Source organism: Mixophyes fleayi, chromosome 9 (assembly GCF_038048845.1).
Source record: "Mixophyes fleayi isolate aMixFle1 chromosome 9, aMixFle1.hap1, whole genome shotgun sequence".
NCBI classification, from domain to species: Eukaryota; Metazoa; Chordata; class Amphibia; order Anura; family Limnodynastidae; genus Mixophyes; species Mixophyes fleayi.
The window spans coordinates 43,694,919-43,720,747 of record NC_134410.1 but is presented as its reverse complement, the minus strand read 5'-3'; the positions used below and the strand labels follow the sequence as shown (position 1 = coordinate 43,720,747).

Sequence of the window (25,829 nt, the reverse complement as noted above, 5' to 3'; positions counted from 1 at the left end):
AGTCGGCACATCCGCACCCGTGATCAATTTAGAGAGGTGTATTATTTTGTTCCAAGTAGAGATCTTAGGACAGGACCACCAGATGTGGAGTTGAGAACCTACATAAGAGTTACATCTCCAACAAAGAGGGGATACTGACGGCGAAAATGTATTTAATAATACGGGACATCTGTACCATCGTGTTAAAATTTTGTATTGGGTTTCCACAATAGTGGTGTTTTGTGAACAGGCATGAGTAGCCATGAACACTTTTGACCAGCAGATTGGCCCAATAATCTCTTGTAGATCTCTCTCCCATGAATCTGTGAAACAAGGTTTTTGTGTGAATTTATCCTCAATGAGCAATTTGTAGATTGATGAAACAGTATGTTTGGGTGTGCTTTGGAGAGTACACAGAGTCTCAAAAGGCATAAGCGACCTGTTGATCTTAGCTAAAATACCCTTTGAGTGGAGAAGAGAACAGAGTTGTAAATATCTCCAATGTTCGTTTGTGGGAAGTGAGACATCTGATTGGAGTTCCCCGAACTCTCGGATGATACCATTCTTGAGCAGGTAACTTAATCGTTGGCCACCTCTCTGAGTCCAAGCAGCAAACTGACTGAACTGAAGTCCAGGTGAAAAGTACCTGTTGCCCAAAAAGGAAGTCAAGGGGGATATAATCGTGGAAATACTTTGGCTCTCCCTAATCTGCTTCCAACAATCTAGTGTGGGCCCAATAGTGAGGTGTGTGAGTTTGGGTATAATCGGGAGTCACGGCATCAGGTGTAATGGGGTTGGCATTCCCTGACCTTCTATGAAAATCCACTGTTTACTTTTCACTTGTCTTGTCCACTCCAGAACTCTAGTGAGCATAGAAGCTTGGTAGTAACACCAGAAGTGTGGAGGCTTTAAGCCTTCTTGATGTCTTCGTCTATAGAGTACATCATGCTTAAACCTCGGCCGTCTACCCCCCCAGATGCAGACCAATATTTATATTTCATAAGCTTATGCTTATACTACCACGAAAAACTGCATGCAAGATGTAGCTTAATTTAAAATGTTTTGTATTCTACTTAACAGTCTAATTGGTACAATCTTATACATAATACAGTGTAGTAAGCAAAGTATACAACATCAAGTTTGCTCTATTAGCATAGATGATATCAGAGATGTTTATACAACACATTACATTCATTGATTGTTTTATAAATATATATATATATATATATATATATATATCTATATATATATATATATATATATATATATATATATATATATATGTGTGTGTGTGTGTATCAGAATCACTGTTACCTACTGAAGTTAAGAGTGTGTGTCAGCATGTATTGTGTGGGATTGTGTAGTATGTGTGTGGGAAGGGGGGCTGTAGGAGAGGCAAAGTCAGATGGTTCTCCATCATGACTAACTCAGAGCAAGATGGAATACAATCTTAAATATAACATAAGCTTCCATATACACCACAGAGACTTCACAACACTATAAAACCCAAATATAATTTATATCCTATACCACTCACATATAACCATATATTCTCACATTATGTCATCCCAAGTACCTCACACAAACTCCATAATGCACACTGTAATCTCATACTTACCAACTTTCTGTTGGCCAAATCCGGGAGCCTGCGGAGGAGGTGGGCGCTTGGGACTTAATTCTGCCCACTTCACTAGGAAGTGGGCAGAATTATCCAGATGCGGGAGATTGCCACACTCGCCCGGGAGACTCTCGCAAAATGCGGAAGTCTCCCGGACATTCCGGGAGAGTTGGCAAGTATGTGTAATCTTCATCGTGCATTGCAGCAGCCACTACACACTATCCACATTGTGCTTCTCACATTATTCCATTCAGCTACCTCACACAATCTACAACTATCTCACATAGAAACTTATACTTTTTATATCAGGCTTCATATGCATGTGTGTAGGAGAAGATGTCTCTTCATAACATTGTAAGTTCAGATTCCAGCATGACATCTTTTATCATATAAAACTCTTAACACTATTAAATCCTTAGTATGCCCAGACAATAGTACACAGTCCTATATCAATGCATATAATTTCATTCATTTCACATGCAATCACAAAGACAAATCCCTAGAACTTCATTCATATCACAATCAAAACCTATACATATTCCATTCACACACAAAATTCCATAACTTCAGTAACTCCACTCCCTTCAATTTAGTCTCCAAAAAAATTATACTTGCCAACATGTTTAGCTATGTGTGTCCAGTGAATGTGAAAGGAGATCTCAGGCCTGTGTAATGAGATTTAAAAGCTTCTGGCTCACAGCCAGAGCTGGATTACGGCTTTCGGGGGGCAGGTGGCACCTATTGTCATCATTCACAATAGAGAAAAACTATGTTATTGTTGCACTCATATCTCTATAATTAGCCCCCTTCCATGCCTCTCATTCCCCTTCCATGCCTCTCATTCCCCTTCCATGCCTCTTAGCCCCCTTCCATGCCTCTCATTCCCCTTCCATGCCTTTCATCCCCCTTCCATGACTCTCATTCCCCTTACATGCCTCTCATCCCCCTTCCATGCCTCTCATTCCCCTTCCATGCCTCTTAGCCCCCTTCCATGCCTCTCATTCCCCTTCCATGCCTCTCATTCCCCTTCCATGCCTCTCATTCCCCTTCCATGCCTTTCATCCCCCTTCCATGCCTCTCATTCCCCTTCCATGCCTCTCATTCCCCTTCCATGCCTCTCATTCCCCTTCCATGCCTTTCATCCCCCTTCCATGCCTCTCATTTCCCTTCCATGCCTCTCATCCCCCTTACATGCCTCTCATTCCCCTTCCATGCCTCTCATTCCCCTTCCGTGCCTCTCATTTTCCTTCCACACCTCTATGCATGAGACTAAAAACTGTTTCTGTTCAGCAGGACTTTGGTACCGGGGGACCCCTGAGAGGGGCCTAGGGACCATGCCCCCTCACCCTAAATCAGGCTCTGCTCACAGAATTTAAAATGTAAATGCAGGGTAGCTTATTCAGATACAGATACAACTCAGATACAACAAATCACATTCTATTCAAGGAAACCCATAAAGAGGTTGGCATATGATGGTGCAATAGGACTCTTGCTCAAAGTCACCAGTATGTGTGCAAACAGGGTTGTTGCTCACAACAAAAAGAAATATAAGTGAAAACAGTTGGTGGTAAGAGCTGATGCCAAAAAATGATAAAAAGCCAACTCCATAGTATTATTAGAATACATGGAATGAATATCTATGGTAACCAAGATCAAACTTGTCTGCAAACTTTTAAGCTTACGTAAAAAATTATAAGTCGCCTGTAAACATGTAGAAATATTTTATATTAGTGGCTTTAAAAAATTATCAATAAATTGTACCAGTGATTAATATCCAATTTACATTTAGTACTTGTGCTAATGTTATGGCAATGTAGCGATTAGTATTTAGATTATAAGGTTGTAACTGGTATTTATTTTTCTTGATTTCTCATAAACTCTTCAACTCTACATTTCACTTTGTCTTTGAAACAAGGGGTCTCTTGTTTTCCTAGGGCTCCAGGGGTTAGAATAGCCATTTTATGGCCTCTCCAATCCAGACAACAACTAGGAAGTGTAATTGAGTCCCATGTCCTATTGGGTCCGAGGCAACTGTCATGTTTGCCCCTTTATTACAACAGTCCTGAATGCATCCACCTAGCAAAAGAGTCAGGAAAGTTTCTGTTCCAAGTTCCAATAACTTCATAGAACTAACAAACGTACTATGTGCATACTGCAAACTATGGTTCACTGCAATTTTCTGCAAAAGGTGGCTATGGGTTCATTTACGTGAGCTTTATGAAAAAGTTGCTCACGACACAAAAACACTCATGGGAATGAACAGGCTGGCTGCAGTGTCCATAAATGAGATTACTCCCCCGAAATCTTGTGTGTGTAGAAAGGAACCTTCCCTCTTTCTGATAAGCACTTGAAACTTGTATCTATATATTTGTGGATGTAATTACTAGCTCTTCTATAGAAGGTCACTTGAATTTAATACTAGGCTAAAATAGGCTGGCAAATATTAGTCACAGGATGTTAAGCGATTAAGTTCATAACGATGATGAAGTTTTGTAACTATTTCCAATGGGCTACGGTACAGAAGTAATTTTCATTTGTGTAGTGAACAGAGATTCTCTCAGTGTAATCTTGTTTCATGAACTTCAGATGGGGTTGATTAATGAACCATTAATCTAATGTAACTTAATCTCCTAAAACTCCATCTAATTGCACTGCTTCCGTAACAAAGTAATGGCATTAGATTAAGCCTACAGCAACATGGATTATTTTTTCAGGTTTGCAAGAAGTGTTGCATGAAGGAGCCCAAAATACAATCACCTGTTTGATCCAATTTACACCTGCAAGGCTGAAAAAACTTGTGTGGTCCTAACCCTATTAATGTAATTGGAAACCCTTCTGTGTAGCCCTTGCCTAAAAGGTGCATGTGGAGTGAACTATAAGTGTACTACCCATATATTAACCATAGATAGACATCTTAGCATGCTAATTGACCCAGATAATATGCTAAACAGCCTGGGCAATATGCTAATTGCAGAAACTATAGAAGCACTGACATGGACTGGCAGGGGATGGACAGAGCGCTATTTGGTACGCTATTAGCATATAGAATTTCCTTTGTATCTAATGGCTGGGGGTTTTCTGCTATTAACAGATTAATATTAAGTGGCTACGCTACAGCTGAGAGAGAGAGACTTCTCCATCCTTCTACTATGTAAAACTATCAAATTCCATTTGCTCAAATTTTTCATACCACCACTTCTAAATTTTCAATTTGACCTTGACCACTATATTTTTTCTTGGCTTAATATCATGCTAATATAAAATGTCAGGAGTGCACCATACTACATTTGAGAATTAATTTTGACATGTACAGTGTACATATCATTTGATCTGACAAGAGTGTTCATTTAACTGTTCTGCTCCATTTTAATACATTAATTTAGCGACATGCAGAGCCAAAGTAAACTTTTACCTATCTGTGTGGCTGTGCGTGCCACATTAACATATTCCCTGTGATGTCACTTTAAATACATGATTTTCAAGTTGGCAAGTCAGAGTGTGGCATGAATAATGCAACAGGCCTATCAATAATTTACATCATTATGTTCCTAAGTTAACTATGGCAAAATAATTTATGTTTTGTGGCGTGATGATACCCTTGGAAACTGTCACTACCTTCTATTTTGAGTTTTTAACATAAAATCATAATTCTCCAATCCACTAGCCTACAATACAATAGGTTCTTATAATCAGATATACCACTTTGAACTAAGGAGCATATTTACAAATAACCACATTTTTGACACAATCATTTTCATTTCTTCTTGCAATGATAAGGAATGAAAGATTGTGACCATTTAGGAAAATTGTTCTGACGGAACACCTGTCACGATAAACGGCAATCCCGGTGAACAACTATCTTCTATATCAGTGGTCAGGGAACAGGGGTAAATTACCCCAATTGGGGTAAAAATGAAATTACTGGGGGTAATGTTGCCGATTCACATGCTGTCAGTTGGATTGTAGACCCCTTTAAATGTGAAATTGCTGTTGTACCAGAAGAGCCTCAAGGGTTGGATGATGCACTTCTTGAACTTTGATGCAATAATGAAGCACGTATTGCATTTGAAAACAAAGCAGATCTGTCATATTTTTGGATGTCAACAGCTGCAAAGGCATTCAAAATTGCACATGAGGAGGCAGTCAAAAAGTTGCTGCCTTTTTCAACAATCTACCTTTGCGAACAAGGATTTTCCACTCTAACGAACATAAAAACAAAGCAGAGAAATAGATTGGACGCTGAAGACTGTATCCAAATTGCTCTGACATCAAATTGCCCCAATATTGATGCTCTCGTATCAAAAATGAAGCACAATAATTTCTCCAAAACATGAAGTTTTGAAGTTGAAGCTTTCAAAGAAATTTTGAATATATTCAATAAAATTTTGAATTCCAATAATTAATAATATATGATTTCCTTCCTTTCAAATCGAGGGGGTAACTCTGGCGTATCTAAATATATTTGGGGGTAAAAGGTAAAAAAGTTCCCTGACCCCTGTTCTATATGGTCACTATCGCAAAGTGGCCACTTTTTCTATAGTAACTGGAGGGTAGAGCAGGTAGATGCAGTGAGGGATCCCAAGATCCCTCTACCGCAATACTCTCCCCATAGGCTTCAATGGCTAACGCCATCGTTCCGACATCAAGCACAAGTTCCGAAATCCTTTGATTTTTGGAACTTGGTAAATTACACTAAATAGAAACCTATGGGGACTGCTTTTGTATAATTTAACAGTGGGACTGCAGCAATTATAAATAGCTGAAATCCTTAATATTGCAGTGGGTTAGGAGCTTCTTAAGTAGGCCCCTAAAGGTTTCCTGTGAGCGTACAATGAATTGCACTGATCTGTAATGTTCTGTAAACCTTATTAGTTCTACAGTAATGAAGACATGTAGACTTTAGGTTTAACTATATCTTTGGAAGTTTAAAAAAATTGTTAATCACAGCATGAAATAAATCCAAAAGTACAATAAACCTGCAACAGTATTTTCTGTGAATTATATTACGCTCAGACTTTGACAGCCTTTAATCTACACTCCCTGTGAGAATGATGTGGCTGGCAAGGTATGCTGCAATTTGTAGTTCTACAACAGCTTGGGGTCTAAAGATTGTGCATTGCCAGGTTAAATGAAGCAGTGCATTTGTTCTCTCAATAAAGTTATACAATGTTAACATTGAACAGAAGGACTTCTGGGAATTGTAGTGTTCCACTATCGAATTGTCTAGTGATCTGGAAACATTTCCGCAGCCTGTCTCTCTCTCTCCCTCTAAAACTGAGTTATGGGAAAGTGTACACTGCAATCAGCGGCAGCTTTAGATAAGTGATAAGTTGTTTCAGCCAGACAAGATATACTGCAGCGAGCTGTAGACTGAGACATGCGAGTCGGGTGCCTTTCCTTCCGTCAGCCCTATGCTGGGCTGCTTCTAAACGGAGTGAAGACTGTGGAAACGCGTTGGCGCCCTCTGCTGGCAAGTTACAGAAACAGTACCCTAGCTATACACATTGCAGTCAAGGACTGGGAGGGCCAGGACTGGAAAGACATACTGCAGAAACGATTTGGAATGTCAGATGTTCAGATGCAACAGCTACTAGAACAAGGGGAACAGTTTGGCAGGGGGGTCATTGCAGGTATGTATTCAACATATGATAAACACATATACAAATAATGAAATTTTTACATTGAAAAAAAAAGTCACATTTAACACATCACTGTTTTAGACACATTGGGGCATATTCAATTGTCGCGGATTTCCGCGGCGTTAAAATTACTACCATTATTACGGTAGTAGTTGGCTGGATTTAAGCTCGCGGCTCAGGGAGCTGAAATCCAGCGAGGAAATTACTGTTTTTTTCGCACACTATTACTGTAATAACGTTAATAGTGCGCAAGATTTTCGGCGTTTCCGCCGACAATTGAATATGCCCCTTTATATACTATGGTATGTGTTTCTCTTCATCCTTGTCTAATATTGAGGGAAATCTCACCAGCACTTCCCAGTTTGAACCATTGCACAGATGATGCATTTTCTACCTTTAGTCTACCTGATCCCCAGAAGTTAGCTTTCTGACATAAGCACGTTTGGTTCTACCAGTAGCACTGTTTAATTTTACTATTGATTGCAAAACAACATCAAACACTGGTTTTCAAATCTGTCCCAGGAGGACAAGCAAATTAATCACTCATTGTCTCTTTGTTACCTAAACAGGTCTCGTGGACATTGGTGATACATGGCAATGTATGGATGATGTCTCCACTGAGGATTCCCTAGAACTTGAAAGTAAAGCACTGTTGACAGGTCTGCAAGGCAAATACCTCACTGTTGTATCTAATGCCAGGTGGCTATTGAAACCAATTCCTGCAAGAGGTGCAAAAGACATTTGGGAAATGACTATACCAGATGAATTAATTCCTTGCTGACTTTATGGCAAGATGTCAATTACAACTGTTTTTTTTTTTGGTTTTTTTTTGCGAAAGCATTGACCCAGATGCAATTTGGATTCAATCATCTGGCAAAAATTGGCAACATAGCAAGTCAATAGTTGTAGAAATGTATTTATATCTGTCTACATCAGTGATGGACAACAGGGTCTGTCTCAGAGCCTTTACCTGCAGCCCCCGGCTCCTTCCTGGTTTATTATCAGATTTGTATTTTATAGCTTGTAACACTTGTTTAAAATACCAACTGATAGGTTTTTAGAGATAGTTGTTTCTTTCTTTTATTAAATGTATTGTTTTAACTTATTACTGAGAATAAGGATAATAAGAGGGCCGTCCATACAGCCCCTGACATGTATCAGGTTGCCTATCACTGGTCTACTCCATCTCCTTAGCCGACAGCCCCTTCCTATTCATGGAGTTTTTAATGCCTCTATAAGGGTAATAAACTAGTTTTGTATAAAGCAATAAAAAGCGTCTTGTGCTTTAGAAATGTAATGTTTGTTGTGTTACGCCTAAAATAACAAGTTTAGCTTATGTGCAATACACAGCCATATAGGAATATGCTGATATATTAAAATCATACTTGCCTACACTCCTGGAATTCCTGGGAGTCTCCCGAATTTCGGGGAGTCCTCCCAGAAGAGTAGGCAAACATCCCGGATCCTAAAGAATGCCGAAATTCACGGCATTGAATATCAGGGGCGGGGCTTAATCACCCTCAATAAGAAGCCAACCCCCGCTATCCAATGTCCTCTAGGATCTCCCGGAGGATAGAGACACAAAGTTGGCAAGTATGATTAACTACAAACTTTGTCGCACACGTTTAGCTACCCAGTCTAGGGTTATAATTACTATGTAGTGGTTCCGATGAACCGCCGATTCTCTACGTTTTGCTGTCATTTTTTTAAAATGGCAATCTTATTAAAGACGAAGTCTGATGGGCTTTGGCATTTTAAAAAATGATGGCAAAGTGCAGAGAATTGGTGGTTCACCAGAACCGCCACTTAGTAAATATAACCCCAGGGGGTAAATGTATCAAATGGCAATTTTTTCAACTTGCCACTATTCGGCAGTGAAAATTAAAAGCAGCAATGGCTGTAAAGGCATTGTTTTGCTTTTAAAGCCATTGCCACTTTAAATTTTCACTGCCGAATAGCGGCGAGTTGAGAAAATCGGCAATTGATACATTTACCGCCAGGAGCGCATATGGCTATGTCCACAGTTTTGTTTTTATTGCAGGCTTTTGTATTTTGTAATGATATTTGACCTGCCACACCCATTTAACATCTGTCTGCTGCGTGAAGAGACAGATATAAATCGGTTTCATTTGTTAATTTTATGCTACAAAACATGTTTAGGGGCCTATTTATCAAACACTTGTAGCCAGTTTTGATACAAGTGAAAATAACAAGATAAATACATATAAAAGTTTGTTTGCATCAGTATAAACAGTATGGACGTTGTGATAATCGTAGGCAGTGTATACACATTCTTATTTTTCATGTATTGTTTACTATCCATATAAATAAGAATGTGTATAAATGAGTATAAAAAACATTCTCTTTTTACGTAGCTTTGCATTGAACAAGGATATTCTTATTCCATACTTGCCAACTTTTCGTGGGATGAAATCGCTATTCACTGCATTGGCTTAGGGATGCCAATTGTGTCTTTAAGCCCGCCTCTGCCCAGGATTCAAGAGGGTGTCTGCTTTCCCAGGAGTCTGAGAGGACTTGTCGAAATTCTGGACCTCTCAGACGTTCCGTGAGAGTAGACAAGTATGTTTTATTCTAGTGTACTCCAGTGAACTTATACAAGTTCATATGATTATAAAAGTGTCAGTTTCATTTGATCTAAAATCACTTCTCTTCTATTGACATATATATTCCCATTTGTCAGTTTTGATATATCTCCGTTAGTGTCTACCCTGTCACTATGGTGTGCATATCACAACTATATCCCAGAGATTGATGTTTATATAAAGTCTGCTCCATCCACACATGGCTGAATACAGTGTAATGCTACATTTCAAATTTAATTGAACTTTCTAAAATTTATTTTAAAAATATAGCACGTCCCATACCTTTATAGTAGGGTTCTCCCAAACAGCCACATAAGTTTAATAGACAACACTACTCTAAAGGGACTATAGTCACCAAATTCCTTAAGTGCTACCCAGTCCCATGGAACGCTGTCTCAGCACTGAGCCACCCTGTTCACTCCTACCAGCTAGGCAGGGAGAAATTCCAATGTTCTCTTGCTAATAGCTGGGACACAAGGTAACCATGTTCGCAAAGATTTTAAAAGCTGCAGACCAGCACGATCCTGGACCAGTCCAAAAGAAGCTTTAACCCCTTGTCAGTATGTCCTGAAGTAGAACACACAGTGATTGACTGAGTTCCCCCTTTTAAGTCCAACCTGGTTCTCACAGTGGTGTGCTTTCGGTGGGGTCTGATTTCAGATAAGATGTCCCGATGGATTGGATACCAGCTTATGTGAGGGAGGCCACTGAGCCTCCCCTAGGTCCTTGGATTGCAGCAGGCACTCTGTGGATAGTGGCTGTGGGAAGTCTTGGTGAAGAACTAAGAACACCCATTTGTCTGGCCATAGGATAACTCAATTAAGTCACTTTCAGTTAACCCCTTATTGTGTTTTTGGGGGAAAGTTGTCCTATAGCTGATCAACACTTCCTCCACAACATGGCAAATTCTAGGGGTGCCTTCAGGTGACTGTCCTTACAGCCTGAGGTAACAATAGCTCTTAGAGGACATGTTTGGGGAATCTAGCTGTACCTAAGGAACCCACCTGATGTCATTTAAGAACAAGTAAAACAACATGTATAACAGTATATAGTCGGTTAGCAAAAGCAATTGACAACCCCTTCTGCACTTCAACATCCACTGCAGCAGTAAATACACTATTGACTAACACACAAGTCAAGACCTAAATACAATTATAATATAAGTGAGTTTTTCTGTCCTGTTTATCCTCCAAAAGAACAAACAAAATAATACTTACATTCAAGAGTTTCTTGACAAATGATGGTTCTTCTAAAATCTTCTAGTCCAAGCCTCGCTTTGATCATTGTTTTCCTGGTTGACGGATCCAAGTCTCGTTTTCAACATCAACCAGGACAAAAAACAATAGATACTAATGCTAATAAACCTCAAACTAGATCGCCAGTATTTCTCCCATCACACTATTCTAATAAACCAAATATATGCAGAGAATATACATCCAGGCTAGGGTAGCCTGGTGATTAACACAACACCATCTATGTGCACTGGCAAGAATCAGCTCTTTGGTGGAAGTGTGATCAGAAAGAATTTCATTACCCCTATTATTTCTTGGATGTGTATATGTGAAGAATTGTCTCCTGTTTACTATTATATACAGTGCTGCACTATGTCTCTATTTGTATTTTCTTTTCCATGTAAATAACATTTTGAGGATTTGAGAAGAACCATCGTTTGTCAACAAACCCTTGAATCTAAATATTATTTTGTTTTGGGGGTAAACAGAGCAGAAAAACTCACTTATATTGTATTAGTATATAGTCGATGTTACATTACCAGCTGAGAGGAGATATCAGCCGGGCATAACTAACACACACATTTATATCTGCTATGTTATGCGCTACATTTTAATATTTTCCTAGTAGTTTAGCATAGGATAGTATGGTAATATAACCTAACAAGAGCACATCCTATGGTTGCTATGGTGTCCATACGCTGGGTGAGTGTGGTGATTTCTGTCAGATTTGGCCACACATACATGTACATGTGCACCCGGGCAGATTAAACCTTGGCATCATAAGTGTAGTCAGACATTTACAGTATGTCAGATGTGGTCATTGTCCAGTCTCATTTGTCATCTCTCCTGATTGACATCTGACCTCAATTAACATGATTAATGCAAATAGGACAGTGGAGGGCATCAGTCGGCCCACCGAAGACTTCTCCTGCGGTCCCCAGCCTGCTGCTCCCGATCTCCCTTATTCTCTGCAGCTGACAATATGAGGCAGATTCAGCTGATCACGATGTGACACGATGTGTCCCTGGAGCAGTCTGTGGAGACACATTACCTCAGAGTTTTTTCAGCAATCTCTGCTCAGTTTTCCTCACATCCCATACAGGAGTGCAGACAAATGAGTGAAGATTTCTTATCTTAATACCCGGCAATATGTGCATCTAAATATCGAGTATCTAAAAACCTCACGTCAAATTGAATCTGCCTCTAAGAGTGAATGGGAGCAGCTGCCTTCCTCGTCATGTGACCTCTTCTGGACATTGCAGGGAGATCACACAGCACAACCAATCAGAGAAGGGGAGGAGTTCGTGAGGTGCATTCTGGGCTCCTGCTGTTCAGGTAAGTATGTAGAGGTCTGAGGGCAGCTCTGATGAGGTCTGTGGAGAGATGTGTGAAGAGGTCTGTGGAGCATGTAGGGAGGTCTGAGTGGTGAATAGGGGAGTTTTGGAATACATGGGGGCATTTTGTGACAAGTGGGGGTCTGAGAACATGTACAATTTTGAAGCAAGTGGGCATATGGGTACAATTGGGATGAATAATGTGTGGGTGCCAAAGTTTACTTTTGAAATTAAGTGTAACATGCGTTGCTTTTGGAAGTTGGAAGGCTACATGTGCGTGCTAGAAAGGGATCATAAAATTGTGTGGCCTAATGGAATAATGACACAAAATACTGAATACTGTATATCTGTAACCATTGTTTTATTTTTGACAACACATTCCCATATATTTAATTTATAGTGTTTTCTAGATTCACTTTTTCTTATGAATATCGTTTCTCGTTGTCATGCACTTTCTGCCATGTGTTAAGCAGACATGCTATGAGGATGGCAGAATTCTTGGATAGTCAAAAACTGATCCACACATATACGACATCATTGAAGGATATTTATAGAAGGGATTGCAGTATGGCATCATCGACAGAATGTAAGCTTTAACACTTGCTGGATGTTGGTGCATTAGCGGCCAGACAGACAGACCGTTTGTTGGTGAGGGAAAAGCTATAGGTGATAACTGGCAGCCAGTACTATTTGCACTGCATAAATATTCATATTAGCTGTTTTTAATTTTATCATATTTAGGGATCCATCTAATGTCTGTGCTACAGTGACATTTTCTGTATGGTCTTGTAGCTGATGTGAATGACTGATTGCTTCTTAATTGGAAGGAATCAGCTTTGAAACTCTGAGACGTAGAATAGTTCTCAAACAATTCTTTTGAGGAGGCTACAGGCGTTTGTTCATTGGTCTGGCAATCAGTCTTGTCACAATGTTGGATGTCTTGCATTTCTTCCTCCTTCAATACCTTACCATCTACCTTCAGGACTTCAATAAACTTATTAGGACACAAGTCCTTTGTCATGGTTTTGTGATTTCTGGAGAGTCCAGTGCAAAAACTGAAAAGGAAGAAGTTGATATATGCATTGCTATTATAACAGGAAACATCTTTAGAAAAACAATGTACATAGTTTACAAATAAAGCTATTTTAGAAGAAACTACGTTATATGGCAATAATCATAAATTAATATGTAAATTAGAAATTTGCAGTAAACAATGATGATAACATAGAAAATAAACATCAGAATGACATTCCAGCATATCAGATATAAGAAACTAGATCATGGTGCTCCATTAAACATTGCTCTGTAGTACTGTAAACTGCCATGGAAATTCTTGTGCTACAACATGGAGAATTGGGTATAGGTGTTATGTATTTAACATACACGCTAAAGCATATTACACACCATCCACCTACCTCCTATCTATCTGTGTAATCTATCTGCCATAAACACCTAAACATATAATCCTCTAACTCCCCACCACAATATTATTTCAAAATCATTGTCTATCCAATTTGTGACTTCAACAATGTATTGTGCAAAACCTAAAATTCTGACAGACTCTTTGCCAAACATGGACAACAAAACACTGTTACGTGTTTGTCTTCTGTGATTGGCTGACAGTCTGGGTACAAAAAAATCATATACAGATTATCCTGTTTGGCATATGGTTGATTCACAGTGAATTAGGAGACTGACTCTTTCCTTAGGAGTGAGTATAACATACTGTACATTAACATACATTCCACCCTTCATAGTTCATAATAAAATAGGTGCCAGTTATTCTATAATGACACATAATACTCTCTGCATTTTTCAGACAATGGGATAATTAATGTCTATAAGAATGTGAGGACAGTTTTAGGAAACTACTCTCTTTATAATCATCTAGAATCCATATACAAACAAAAATTGTTCCATAATTTGTATATGCCAAAACAATCCCACAAATACCTTTTTGTCCATAGATGAAGCTAGCAACCAGCTATTTTACCCTCAAGTAAAATTATTCCACTATAGTGCTGAGCAGTGTTGTCATCTGTCAGGTAATAGCAGCTTTTAATGTAATGTAAAACAATTGAGCTACTTTTTCCCTGTTAATATCAGCCTTTGTGACCATCATAATGGCTACTGTGAAATATAGGCATGAGATTATTGCATATATTTGTTGAAATGCAAATATAGCAATTTTATAAAATATTACATACCAATACAAATAAATTGCTCATTACAGGTCTGCATTAGGAAATATAATGACTGGACAGACGCCTCAAAATATGAGATCTAAGGAAATTTTGAATGAGCAATAAGTTCCCTTAGTTACTTTTGAGTAATTAGTTCAACCCAAAAACTGTATTCCTAATTTTATTCTGCATCGTATAATGTTTGGCAGTAAATGCTCATGCAGCTAAAGCTCTGAAGCTTTTGTGTGACAGAAATAGCGTTTCCACTTGAATGTATTTTGTCACTGTTAGAAATACAGATAACTATGAGCACAGTGATTTGGCAAAGTTCATGTTTCGGCCAATATCAGTGTTTTATATCCAGTAAAACAGTTTGTGAATTGGGTCTTGGGATAAACGCTGTAAATGAACCGCAAGAGGTTGAAATGGCATGAAATCAATAACCATCTCATTTTCAATTGTAAGCTATTTAAATAGAAGCATTTGAGCAAAAGGTATTAAGGGCTGTATAGGGGAGAGAGGAAAGGGGGAAAGGTAACGGAATAGAGTGCTGAGGTGTGTTTGGGGGATGTGTGGGTGGAGAAGAGATGTGCTGTGAATAGGTTGTTACAGTAGGTGATGTGCTGGAGTAGTGTTAAAATAGCAAGATGTGGGGTAGGGAGAATTCCAGTGTGAAGATGGTGGATTTATTAGAAATAGGATGTATTTAGTATAGGATAGGGTGGGAAATAGTTATAAGTGGGTGAGATAGTTACAGAGACAGTATTTGGTTATATGTAGTTAAGTGAGGGGTGTTGCAGTAATGATAAAGAGTAAATCAATGGAAGAATGTATCAGTGAAACAGTACATGTAGCATGCCTCTTGTTTGCTTGAGAGGTATGCTCTTGTATCAGTAGCTGATGGGGAGTGCTGGTGCTATACTGACATTTAGAGGTTCTTGGGGTACCTTTTGGTGTTTGTGAATAAGTATCAGAATGTTCAAATGCAAAAAGAGTATTGTGGGGCTTTGGATCCTCGATTGATTATCCACATATGTATGTGATATATGTGGACCTTTCATTCCTTTTGGACATCCGTGTCAAATGAGAGGGCTGTGTTCCAAAGGAAGCCAAGTCTCATTTGGGTAGGACGAATGAAAAGTGTTTATCAAGTCACATAATTCCCCAAGGACGCAGACATGGATCCAAACTTTGTTTTTGCACCAAAGAGAGAGATAGGAGGAAGTTAGGGTTTGAGAGGATAATAAATATCAGGCAATATCTTTTAAACATCAGCCTTGATAAACACTTTAAGCTATAAGTCGAAACACGTTGGCTTTTGTACCTTAGCCTAACATCTCAGAGATGGAATAAAAGATGATCTATGGGACCATGGGACCTGTTTATTTGTCTCTACATGCTGTTTGCATAGATACGTCTGGTACAAGTCCATTTATACAGTTTATTTTATTTGTATTGTTTTATTCGATTTTATTAAAGAGATAATGCACTAGATTTTGACCATCACTGTCTTTATAGGTCCTGCTGGTTTGGAGATGTTGCCATTACATGAAAACCTTCCCATTGAAATGGAAACTTTGAAGTCTTGAAACATTCTGGACTCTTGTAAGCATATACCCTGGTGGGTTGAAGTGTTGAAAGTCACAGGTGAAGTTTTAAATTATCATTATTCTTTAAGGTGAAAATGACCAGATCCACATAGATTTGAACCTTTCATCCCTGATTGATATCTATCTACTACACTATGTATCGATATATGTATTGTGAGTCTGTTTTTTAGATGAGGTGATGTGAACCACTCCTCAGAATAGACAAATTGTCCTTTGTGCCAACATCTTGCAATAGAGAAGGCCATTTATTTCTCTGTGTCATTAAGTGATGTATTACTGGGAACCTACCTCAAACCTATAAACCCTATAACAGTCTCTTTCTTTAAATTCCAACCATTATAGCCACGTGTCATTGAAATCTGAGGAGTCTTCGTTCACAGAAGTAGTTATATCATCCATGGTATAGTTGTCGATTCGTACATACCAGTCTTTTAGAAATGGGGGCAGAGGTTTTTCAGCGATCCCAGATCACAGCATTTCTGGTTTTGCTAAAATGTCTCAAAAGGGACTTCTTGTATTTAGTGATGGGTATTTTGTACAAATTTATAAGCCAAAAACCCTGTTCAGCTGGAACCTCACAATTCAAATAATGTTTGTAATTCTGGACAACTCCTTCCAGAAGAAGTTGAGCACTCCCACAAAATATGTATATAACTCCCTAATGCACCACCAACATTCACCAGAGGTCCCGGAGTACATTTTATTTAGTGAGCTTGGGTGTCTGTACCAGCGTGCTGTATACATGTATTGGATCTCTACCACTGAAGCACTTATTGAACATGTGTGTGTAGTTTAGAAGTCTTTCCTCCATTTCCCTTTGCTAATTTCTCTATTCAAGCCCCATGTCCTTATAAAGAGCGGTAGTGAGCGACATGAGTTTTCTACAATTAGTATAAAAGTGAGGATATTGTGCGGGTAGGAGCATACAGATTATTTTACATGTCTTGTGGCTTAGGCAAGAGGAAGCTTAAAAACCATATACACAGCGCTGGAGAGTTAATCAGAGTGGTAGACGTTGGTTTGACACAATTGCCAAATAACCAGATCGATAGCCATATGGCATATTCCAGTCACATGATCTATGCCAGCTCATCATCTAATTACTAAGGGTGTGCACCGGGCACTTTTAGTGTTTTGGGTTCTGATTAGCTTGAGGCTTTGGGTTCTGATTTGTTTTGCCAAAACACCTGACGAAAGGTTTTGGTTCTGATTTAGGGTTTTGGGTTCTGATTTATTTTTAAAAAAGCATAAAAAGTGCTAAAAGCTAGTTTTTTGTTTGTTTTTCACTCCTACGCTATTATTAACCTCAATAACATTCAATAACAATCATTTCCACTAATTTCCAGTCTATTCTGAACACCTCATACCTCACAATATTGTTTTTAGTCCAAAACGTTGCACCGAGGTAGCTTTCTGGACTGCATAGTGGAGTGGGCCGGTACCCAATTTGGTACCGGGGCCACAATACCTCCTCCAACCATGGTACAGTCCATTCATCATTGAGATCCCATCAAGTATGTTAAAGACAGACAGGGTCGAAGTGTTATTTGTTGACTTTGGAAACAAAAAAATTGTCCCTGTTGCAAATATTCGTGCAATGAAGAGTGACTTTTTCATTTAAAGGCTCAAGCTTTCAAGTGTAGTGTTTATAAGTTATAAACACTACAGTAGTTCAAGCACGTCAATACCTCTTGTTTTCAACGACCATGGTACAGAGCATTCATCATTGAGATCCCATCAAGTATGTTAAAGACAGACAGGGTCGAAGTGTTATTTGTTGACTTTGGGAACAAAAAAATTGTCCCTGTTGCAAATATCCGTGCAATGAAGAGTGACTTTTTCATTTAAAGGCTCAAGCTTTCAAGTGTAGTGTTTATAAGTTATAAACACTACAGTAGTTCAAGCACGTCAATACCTCTTGTTTTCAACGACCATGGTACAGAGCATTCATCATTGAGATCCCATCAAGTATGTTAAAGACAGACAGGGTCGAAGTGTTATTTGTTGACTTTGGGAACAAAAAAACTGTCCCTGTTGCAAATCTTCGTGCAATAAAGAGTGACTTTTTCATTTAAAGGCTCAAGCTTTCAAGTGTAGTGTTTATAAGTTATATTATACTTTTGGTTTAATTTGTTTTAATTTTGTTTTACTTGGTGCTCAAGGCAAATGACTGTTGGACGGTCAATTGTTTGGTGAAAGACTTAGCGGTCTTACGACTTCCCCTCTGGGAAGATGACCGACTACCAGCAGCAACAGCAGTAGTAGGCGTACCGCTGCAGGATTCCTCAGATGAATCCCGTATTGAAGAGGACTCAGTCTGGCTGGTGACATGGCTTGCAGGACTAAATCTGATGAGATCGTGGAGGAAGTTGACGAGGAGGGTGTTGGTGGTGTGTATCCAAAAGGACCAAGGGATTTAGGTGTCCCTGGACTGATGACGGTCCTAGCCCCAGTTCCTGAACTAACCACTGAACTATGAAGGTTATTTAGGTGACGTATAAGGGAGGATGTCCCTAGGTGCCCAAGATCCTTACCCCTGCTTATTTGAGCTTTACATAAGCTACATATGGCCAGACATTTGTTATCTGGATTGGGGTAAAAATAACTCCAGACAGAAGAGGTGCATTTCTTGGTCTTCTGACCAGGCATGACGATGGGCTTTTTCATCCCATGGACATCCACTTCCTTGCCACTCCGTGTCGTAAAGGGCATATTGGCAAGTTTACGTTTCTCCTCAGATGTTTTCAATTTTCTTTTTTTACTAATTGTAGTGAACTTTTGCTTTTTGGATTTTACATGCCCTCTACTAGAAGATTGGGCATCGGCCTTGGCAGACGACGTTGATGGCATTTCATCGTCTATGTCATGACTAGTGGCAGCAGCTTCAGCATTAGGAGGAAGTGGATCTTGGTCTTTCCCTACTTTATCCCCCAAATTTTGGTACTCCATTATATGCAGCACACGTTGTATTACAGTACTATTTTTTAAATACTGCAAGAACAGTGAACAATTTTTAATAGATTGCAGTATTAATGTTAATGGACTGCAATCATTTTTTTTAGACTTTTTAGAAATTTTTTTATATTTTTTTAAAAGGGTTTTTGTCGAATTATAATTTTTTGGGAAGATTTTTTAATACTTTTAAAATAAAGATGCACTTAGCAAAACAAAGCACAGGACAAAAGCACCGCTGGACTCAGCAAGGACAGAGCACTGGACTGATGCACCACTGGACTCAGCAAGGACACAGCACTGGACTGATGCACCACTGGACTCAGCAAGGACAGAGCACTGGACTGATGCACCACTGGACTCAGCAAGGACACAGCACTGGACTGATGCACCACTGGACTCAGCAAGGACACAGCACTGGACTGATGCACCACTGGACTCAGCAAGGACAGAGCACTGGACTGATGCACCACTGGACTCAGCAAGGACACAGCACTGGACTGATGCACCACTGGACTCAGCAAGGACACAGCACTGGACTGATGCACCACTGGACTCAGCAAGGACAGAGCACTGGACTGATGCACCACTGGACTCAGCAAGGACAGAGCACTGGACTGATGCACCACTGGACTCAGCAAGGACAGAGCACTGGACTGATGCACCACTGGACTCAGCAAGGACAGAGCACTGGACTGATGCACCACTGGACTCAGCAAGGACAGAGCACTGGACTGATGCACCACTGGACTCAGCAAGGACAGAGCACTGGACTGATGCACCACTGGACTCAGCAAGGACAGAGCACTGGACTGATGCACCACTGGACTCAGCAAGGACAGAGCACTGGACTGATGCACCACTGGACTCAGCAAGGACAGAGCACTGGACTGATGCACCACTGGACTCAGCAAGGACAGAGCACTGGACTGATGCACCACTGGACTCAGCAAGGACAGAGCACTGGACTGATGCACCACTGGACTCAGCAGGACAGAGCACTGCCAAAAGCACCACTGGACTCAGCAGGACACAGCACAGCACAGCACGAGAAATAGCAGGACAGAGGACCACCTAACACACCCTCCCTCTTCCCTGATCAATGTCCGAGTGAAGATGGCGGCGGCAAGCGGGGAATTTAAAGGTTCCGAGTATCGCGAGATCCGACAGCGGGATTATGACTCAGAGGCTCGTTTTAGGTTTCGGAATTGGCGGGAATACCCGGACAGTGCTCGGATCCGCAATGTTCGGGGGGGGGGGGCTCGGATTCCAGGAATCCGAGTGCGCTCATCCTTACTAATTACATGACATATCATTTTAATTACTTGCGTCTATTTTTCTCTTTCTGCATGTCCTTTGAATTTTCTAGAACTGAACATGCCCAGTTCAGCGGAGAAAAGTAATTTTTCACTCTGCAACTTTGTCAAACAGATCCACTCATTAATTTTAGTACAAAAAACTACTGTCTGTACTCAGCATACTATAATGACTATTCATATTACCAAATATCTAACATTCTGTTATTACAGGGGAGAGTTTTATAGTTATTTGTTATTGTTACTGGGCCATATGTTATTGTAAGTTTGATGATCCTATACTAGCAATGATAACGTGTGTTTATACATTATATATAGTCGTCTAAGTAAAAATTAGCAATACAGTGACTGATATGTAATAAAGAGCAAGAACACTGAAAACCTGAGAAACACAATTTATTCATAAAATGTCATATGTTTAACATGATCATTTTAGATCATTTATATAATTCCATATTTTCTTGGTCCATTTCTGGCTCCTTAGTCGGTGTGGCTGATGAAAAGGATGCTGATGCTGCGTTCTCAAAGCACTTGCAGCTTGGGCAGTCATGGTAGAAAGGACTACGCTGAAGGAAAGATTGGGCCATAGATATGACAGATGCTGCAGCCATCATATTCATTGAAAACCAGGGGTTAGAAACTGACAGCAAGTTAGCCAAATTGGCCTGCAGGTCTCCTAATTCTGGATTCATGTTTGGAAATGCTGATATGGGTGGTATCATATGAGATGGAGAAGCAGAAGAAGTGGTAGTGGTAAAGTCTAGTCCGTGACTGGTATTATGGCCCATTGCACAGTATTCTGATGGTGTTGTTGTTACTGATGATGGAGTGCAGCTACCACTGATGTGTGTTGTTAGATTAAATGGTCGACGTCTTTTTCGCTTTTCAGGAACAGACTTTGGTGCGTTTCCTCCTGAGGTCACAATCTCTTCTCTATTCTCAACAGGACACTTTTGTAGATTTGTATCCTGTCCTTTCAAGTCATGTTCTGATGAGGACATAGCTGAACGAGCTTTCTTAATGCCAGCCCTTCTCTTCATTTGTCTTAATAATTCAGGATAACCTCTTCGAAATTGTGCGTTTTGGTACAGCTGGAACTGGAACACAAGGACACAATTTTAATATAGATTTTTCAAATATATTTCAATCTCATAATAAATGTGAAATCAGAATATAATGGACAATGCCGGTTACTATAACCACTAAATATGGTCTATATTTGCTTTTGGTTATAGGATGGTAGCAGCATTAATGCACTTGAAGCTTAACAATTTACAGAAATGTAAGTGACCTTACTGTAACCTGCAGAGATCTCTGCAATATATCTTTTGATATACATGATATTTTGCTTGTAAGTATGGTAACTAACCCATGATCAGAACATGTTAGTAAAATCCACATATAGATAGAATAGAGGGTATATTTATTAAGTGGCGGTTCCGAAAAACCACTGATTCTTAGCAGTTTTCCATTATTCTTTAAAACAGCAATTTTATTAAAGACAAAGCCCATTGGGTTTTGTCTTTACTAAAATTGCCATTTGAAAAAGATATGGTTTTTCAGAACTGCCGCTTGATAAATATACCCCTAGGTATGTTTATAATTAAAGGGGAATTACCCTGTGACATTTTTTCTCTAGTTGTCACAATATTTCAGGTGGGATCTGACTCTACCCTGTGCTGATCTGTCAAGAGTTCCCCAGTGACTACCAGAGACAACTCTGTTCTGATGAGGCATCTATTTGGGGCTACATTGTCAGCCATTACTCTCCACTAGATACTGTAATGTGGGGATCAATTCACACTTGGGCAGATATATAATTTTTTAATAATGGGCTATATTACATCCCATGTCAGTAGACTCCTGCAGTGTTGCCCTGATGCTGCCCTATCACTCTTTCTGTACTGTTGACTTAAGAGCTGTTACACTATCGTGTCATCCCACTTTTGTAGAGAAAAACTGGTGCAAAAAGCTACAGGCTGGGACTGAAAGTGCCAGTAGCTTCCTGATTGATTGTGCTGCCCTTCTCCATGATGCTAACCCAATGGGAGCCAGAATCCACAATCATTACTATCCTGAACCCCCTTGTTATTCTCCTCCTGTTCCATGCAGGTGGCCCCTGGGTATAGGTAGCAGTTACTATAGAACCTTTTAGGATATTGGTTCAGGAATACAACATTACACTGTCCATTTTATTAAACAGTAGCCAGTGTTCACCATCACACATTTCTGCTACAGACCATATATACAGTATAGAACAGTGATGGCTAACCTGTGACACTCCAGGTGTTGCGAAACTACAAGCCCCAGCATGCTTTGCCAGTAGATAACTAGCCGATAGCTGGCAGAGCATGCTGGGACTTGTAGTTTCGCAACACCTGGAGTGTCACAGGTTAGCCATCACTGGTGTAGAACATGAAAGGAAGCACATTATTATTAGCTGTAAATATCTCCTGAAAGATAAAGTAGCAATGCTATAAAATAAAACACAATAAATATCCAGCTTTTACATTCAATCAGTAGAATGGCTGGATCTTTCAAAATATCTGATGGATAGTTATTATATTCAACTTTTTTTTTCGTAGAAAAGTAGGTACAAGTAATGCAAACTTATCCCCTGGCTCTTTTTACTACAGATATATCAGATATTCACTATTTTTAATACATAAAATTATTGCAGTAAATTAAATAAATAAGCATTATATAACAGTTTACCTTTTTAAATTCTGCAGCAATTTCCTCTTCAGCTAGGAATTCTGTGAGTGAGGCGGATCTTTGAAATTCACGTCGAACTTTAATGAATCCATAAATATTCAGTTGCCGTATAAAACTTTTCATACAATCGGTTTCGAAAATTTTGAAAGGACCTGTTCTCTCTAGAACTTCAGTTTTAAACAGTTCCTTATTAACCATAATACAGATACCATCGTCATCCCACCGAATAGATTTAAAATGATCACTTTCTACAATCTTCCACAGTTTACTAGGAAAGTTAAGGGATGAAAAATCTCCCAGGACTGAGTCCTCATTTAAAAGGAACCGTGGCTTTTTCACAAATGGCTCATCAGCCAGAACTTGTGTTGTCTTCTCTTCCATTTCAGGCTCGATATTTGGGATTTCATCAACTGCCTGATCATCTACTGGAGATACTGACGGCATTATGGATTGCTGAGAAACCTCTTTTGAGTTTGTCATCATTATTTGATCTCCTACGCATGCTGATTCTTCTGCAGAAGGATCCATCTCTAATCTTGAATATGGAGAACCCTGATCATGTGCAGTCATCAGACATAGCTCTCATACATCTATAGCATTAAGATGCTGGGAGATCAATGAGGAATTCTAGAGCACCCCAGTAAGTATCACACATACATATTACATCACAAAGGACCTCAGTTGCTAGAAGGTTACTGGCCTTTCAGTTATGTTTTCTTAAAGGCAAAGACTACTATTATTGCACCTCTCTGTATGCAATAATACACATGCAACATCTATTTCCATGTCATCAACAAAATTTAAAATATGTAGTTATTCACCATCTATCTTAACTTAAACCAATCTGCCATTAATGTAAAATGACAAACATAAGTTCTCAAGGCTTCATCCAACCTGAAATTCTACTGTTTTTAAATTGTATTTGATCAAAGAGGAATAATATTTTAAACCAGAGTTTTAACCTTCTTGAACTGTGACCCAGGCTCAGTGACAGCCAAATTCCTCTGGGTCCCCTGTGTAAAATAAGAGCAGCTTTATGTATGTTTAAGTATGTGTACATTTGTAGATACTATTGTTTTGTTGAAATATTTAGAATGTACTATTGTGCACTGTTTTGTATTGAGTAAGTGTGTGAGGTCACCAGTGTGAGGTCCGACTGGGACCCTAACCCCCTAAAACCTGGCCAGGATCCTACTGGACCACCCGCCTTGGTTTCATCCCATTCAGTACAGGGGTGTCCGAATGCATAACCGGCAGACAAACAAACAGACCAATGATTTTTATATATAAGATGGTGCATTTTTCTGATACAATTTTACATTATTTGTCCTTACCAAATTAGCAGCTCTTGTAAGATATTGCATTGGTTGCATGCATGCTAACTATTACTATATCACTACTAAAAATATTTTTTTAAGGTTTATTCACCATTTATCTTAACTTAAAACAATCTGCTATTAATGAAAAGTGATAAACATAAGTTCTCATGGGTTCGTCTAAACTGAAATTCTACTATTTTTTAAATTGTATTTAATCAAAAAGGCATTTTTTTAAACTAGAGTTTTAAGCTTCTTTGACTGATGCCCTGGCTCAATGACATAACCAAATGCATCTGGGTCCCCAGTGTAAAATAATAGTAGCTTTAAGTATGTTTAAGTATGTGTATATTTGTAGGTACTATTGTGCACTGCTTTGTGTTGTGGTAAGTGTTTTATTATCAGGACAACCTTGAATATATATCTTTAATAATATAATATATGTTTAGAAAATCTTCCTATACGTTTCAGTAATATTATTAAAAATTTTGGTGGAAAAATCACTATATATCCTGAACCATGGCTCATCTAATCATTTGTTTATCATATATATATATATATATATGATAATCAAAAAGTGATAATAAACAAATATATAAATAAACATAAACAAAACACCTCCACAAATATGTGTTGCAGCCAAGTCTCCAATATCGGATGGTTAGATCGAAAAAGGTATCAAAATGATAAGTTATGGAAGGACGGCGCCTTCAGGTGTAAGAACAGATAATTGTGTATATATAGTCAGTAGGCTCAGAGAGTCCAGAGAACATAAAGTCCCGAGAAAATAAGTAATGCAGATGGATATCAGCATATAGCAGCAAATAGCAGCAAATCAGATGGTCTACATATATTGTAGTATGAGACATTGTGCAGATTAATAGTATAGTAGTATGCGTACCAGAAATAAGTAAAATAACAGCTTATCTGTATATAGGCTCCTCAGTCATCCCAGGTGGTGATTTCCTTTGCTCGCAGAAACAAGATGTGAATATAGTATGTTCTATTAATAACTGCTGCATCACTGCTCAATAGTAGGAAAGATATAAGAAAGCCATATGGTGTAGTATTTTTGCATACAATTTATTCAGCAGATTAACACTATAAAATGCAAACTCACAGTGAAGATAATAAATATAAGCTTATCTGTATAATATACAGGCGAGATCACTGGTGGTCATATCCCTGGAGGTAGTTAAAGATGTCCCTCTAAAGGCTCCATACAAAAGCTCAGGGAAGGGTGATATCTTAATTTGTTACTCCCAGGGTAAATCAGTGAAACAGGGCCTCAGATAGTACAGTTGTGGGCCTCAATGCGTTTCGTTCAGTTTG

General features: G+C 39.1%; 1 protein-coding gene and 1 long non-coding RNA gene across 2 annotated transcripts in view; both read left to right on the top strand.

Moving 5' to 3' along the window:
* LOC142101571 (uncharacterized) overlaps positions 1–24,765 on the top strand; it is a 45,206-nt gene extending 20,441 nt beyond the window's left edge. Inside the window, exons 2-3 of the long non-coding RNA XR_012679045.1 lie at positions 16,107–16,235; positions 23,568–24,765. This is a non-coding gene — a long non-coding RNA (uncharacterized LOC142101571). The remainder of the gene's footprint in view (positions 1–16,106; positions 16,236–23,567) is intronic.
* On the top strand, positions 6,801–8,533 carry LOC142101570 (EOLA-like protein). The gene is made up of 2 exons (XM_075186008.1): positions 6,801–7,227; positions 7,806–8,533. Exons 1-2 carry the CDS (start codon positions 6,975–6,977, stop codon positions 8,015–8,017), a joined length of 465 nt encoding a protein of 154 aa, XP_075042109.1. The 5' UTR covers positions 6,801–6,974; the 3' UTR covers positions 8,018–8,533.
* Positions 24,766–25,829: the final 1,064 nt, after the last annotated feature.

Bases quoted from the DNA above. Each gene is read 5' to 3' on its own strand.
- LOC142101570 (XM_075186008.1), top strand. From the start codon at position 6,975: ATGCGAGTCGGGTGCCTTTCCTTCCGTCAGCCCTATGCTGGGCTGCTT. The intron at 7,228-7,805 runs GTATGTATTCAA...TTACCTAAACAG, and splicing joins TGGCAGGGGGGTCATTGCAG to GTCTCGTGGACATTGGTGAT.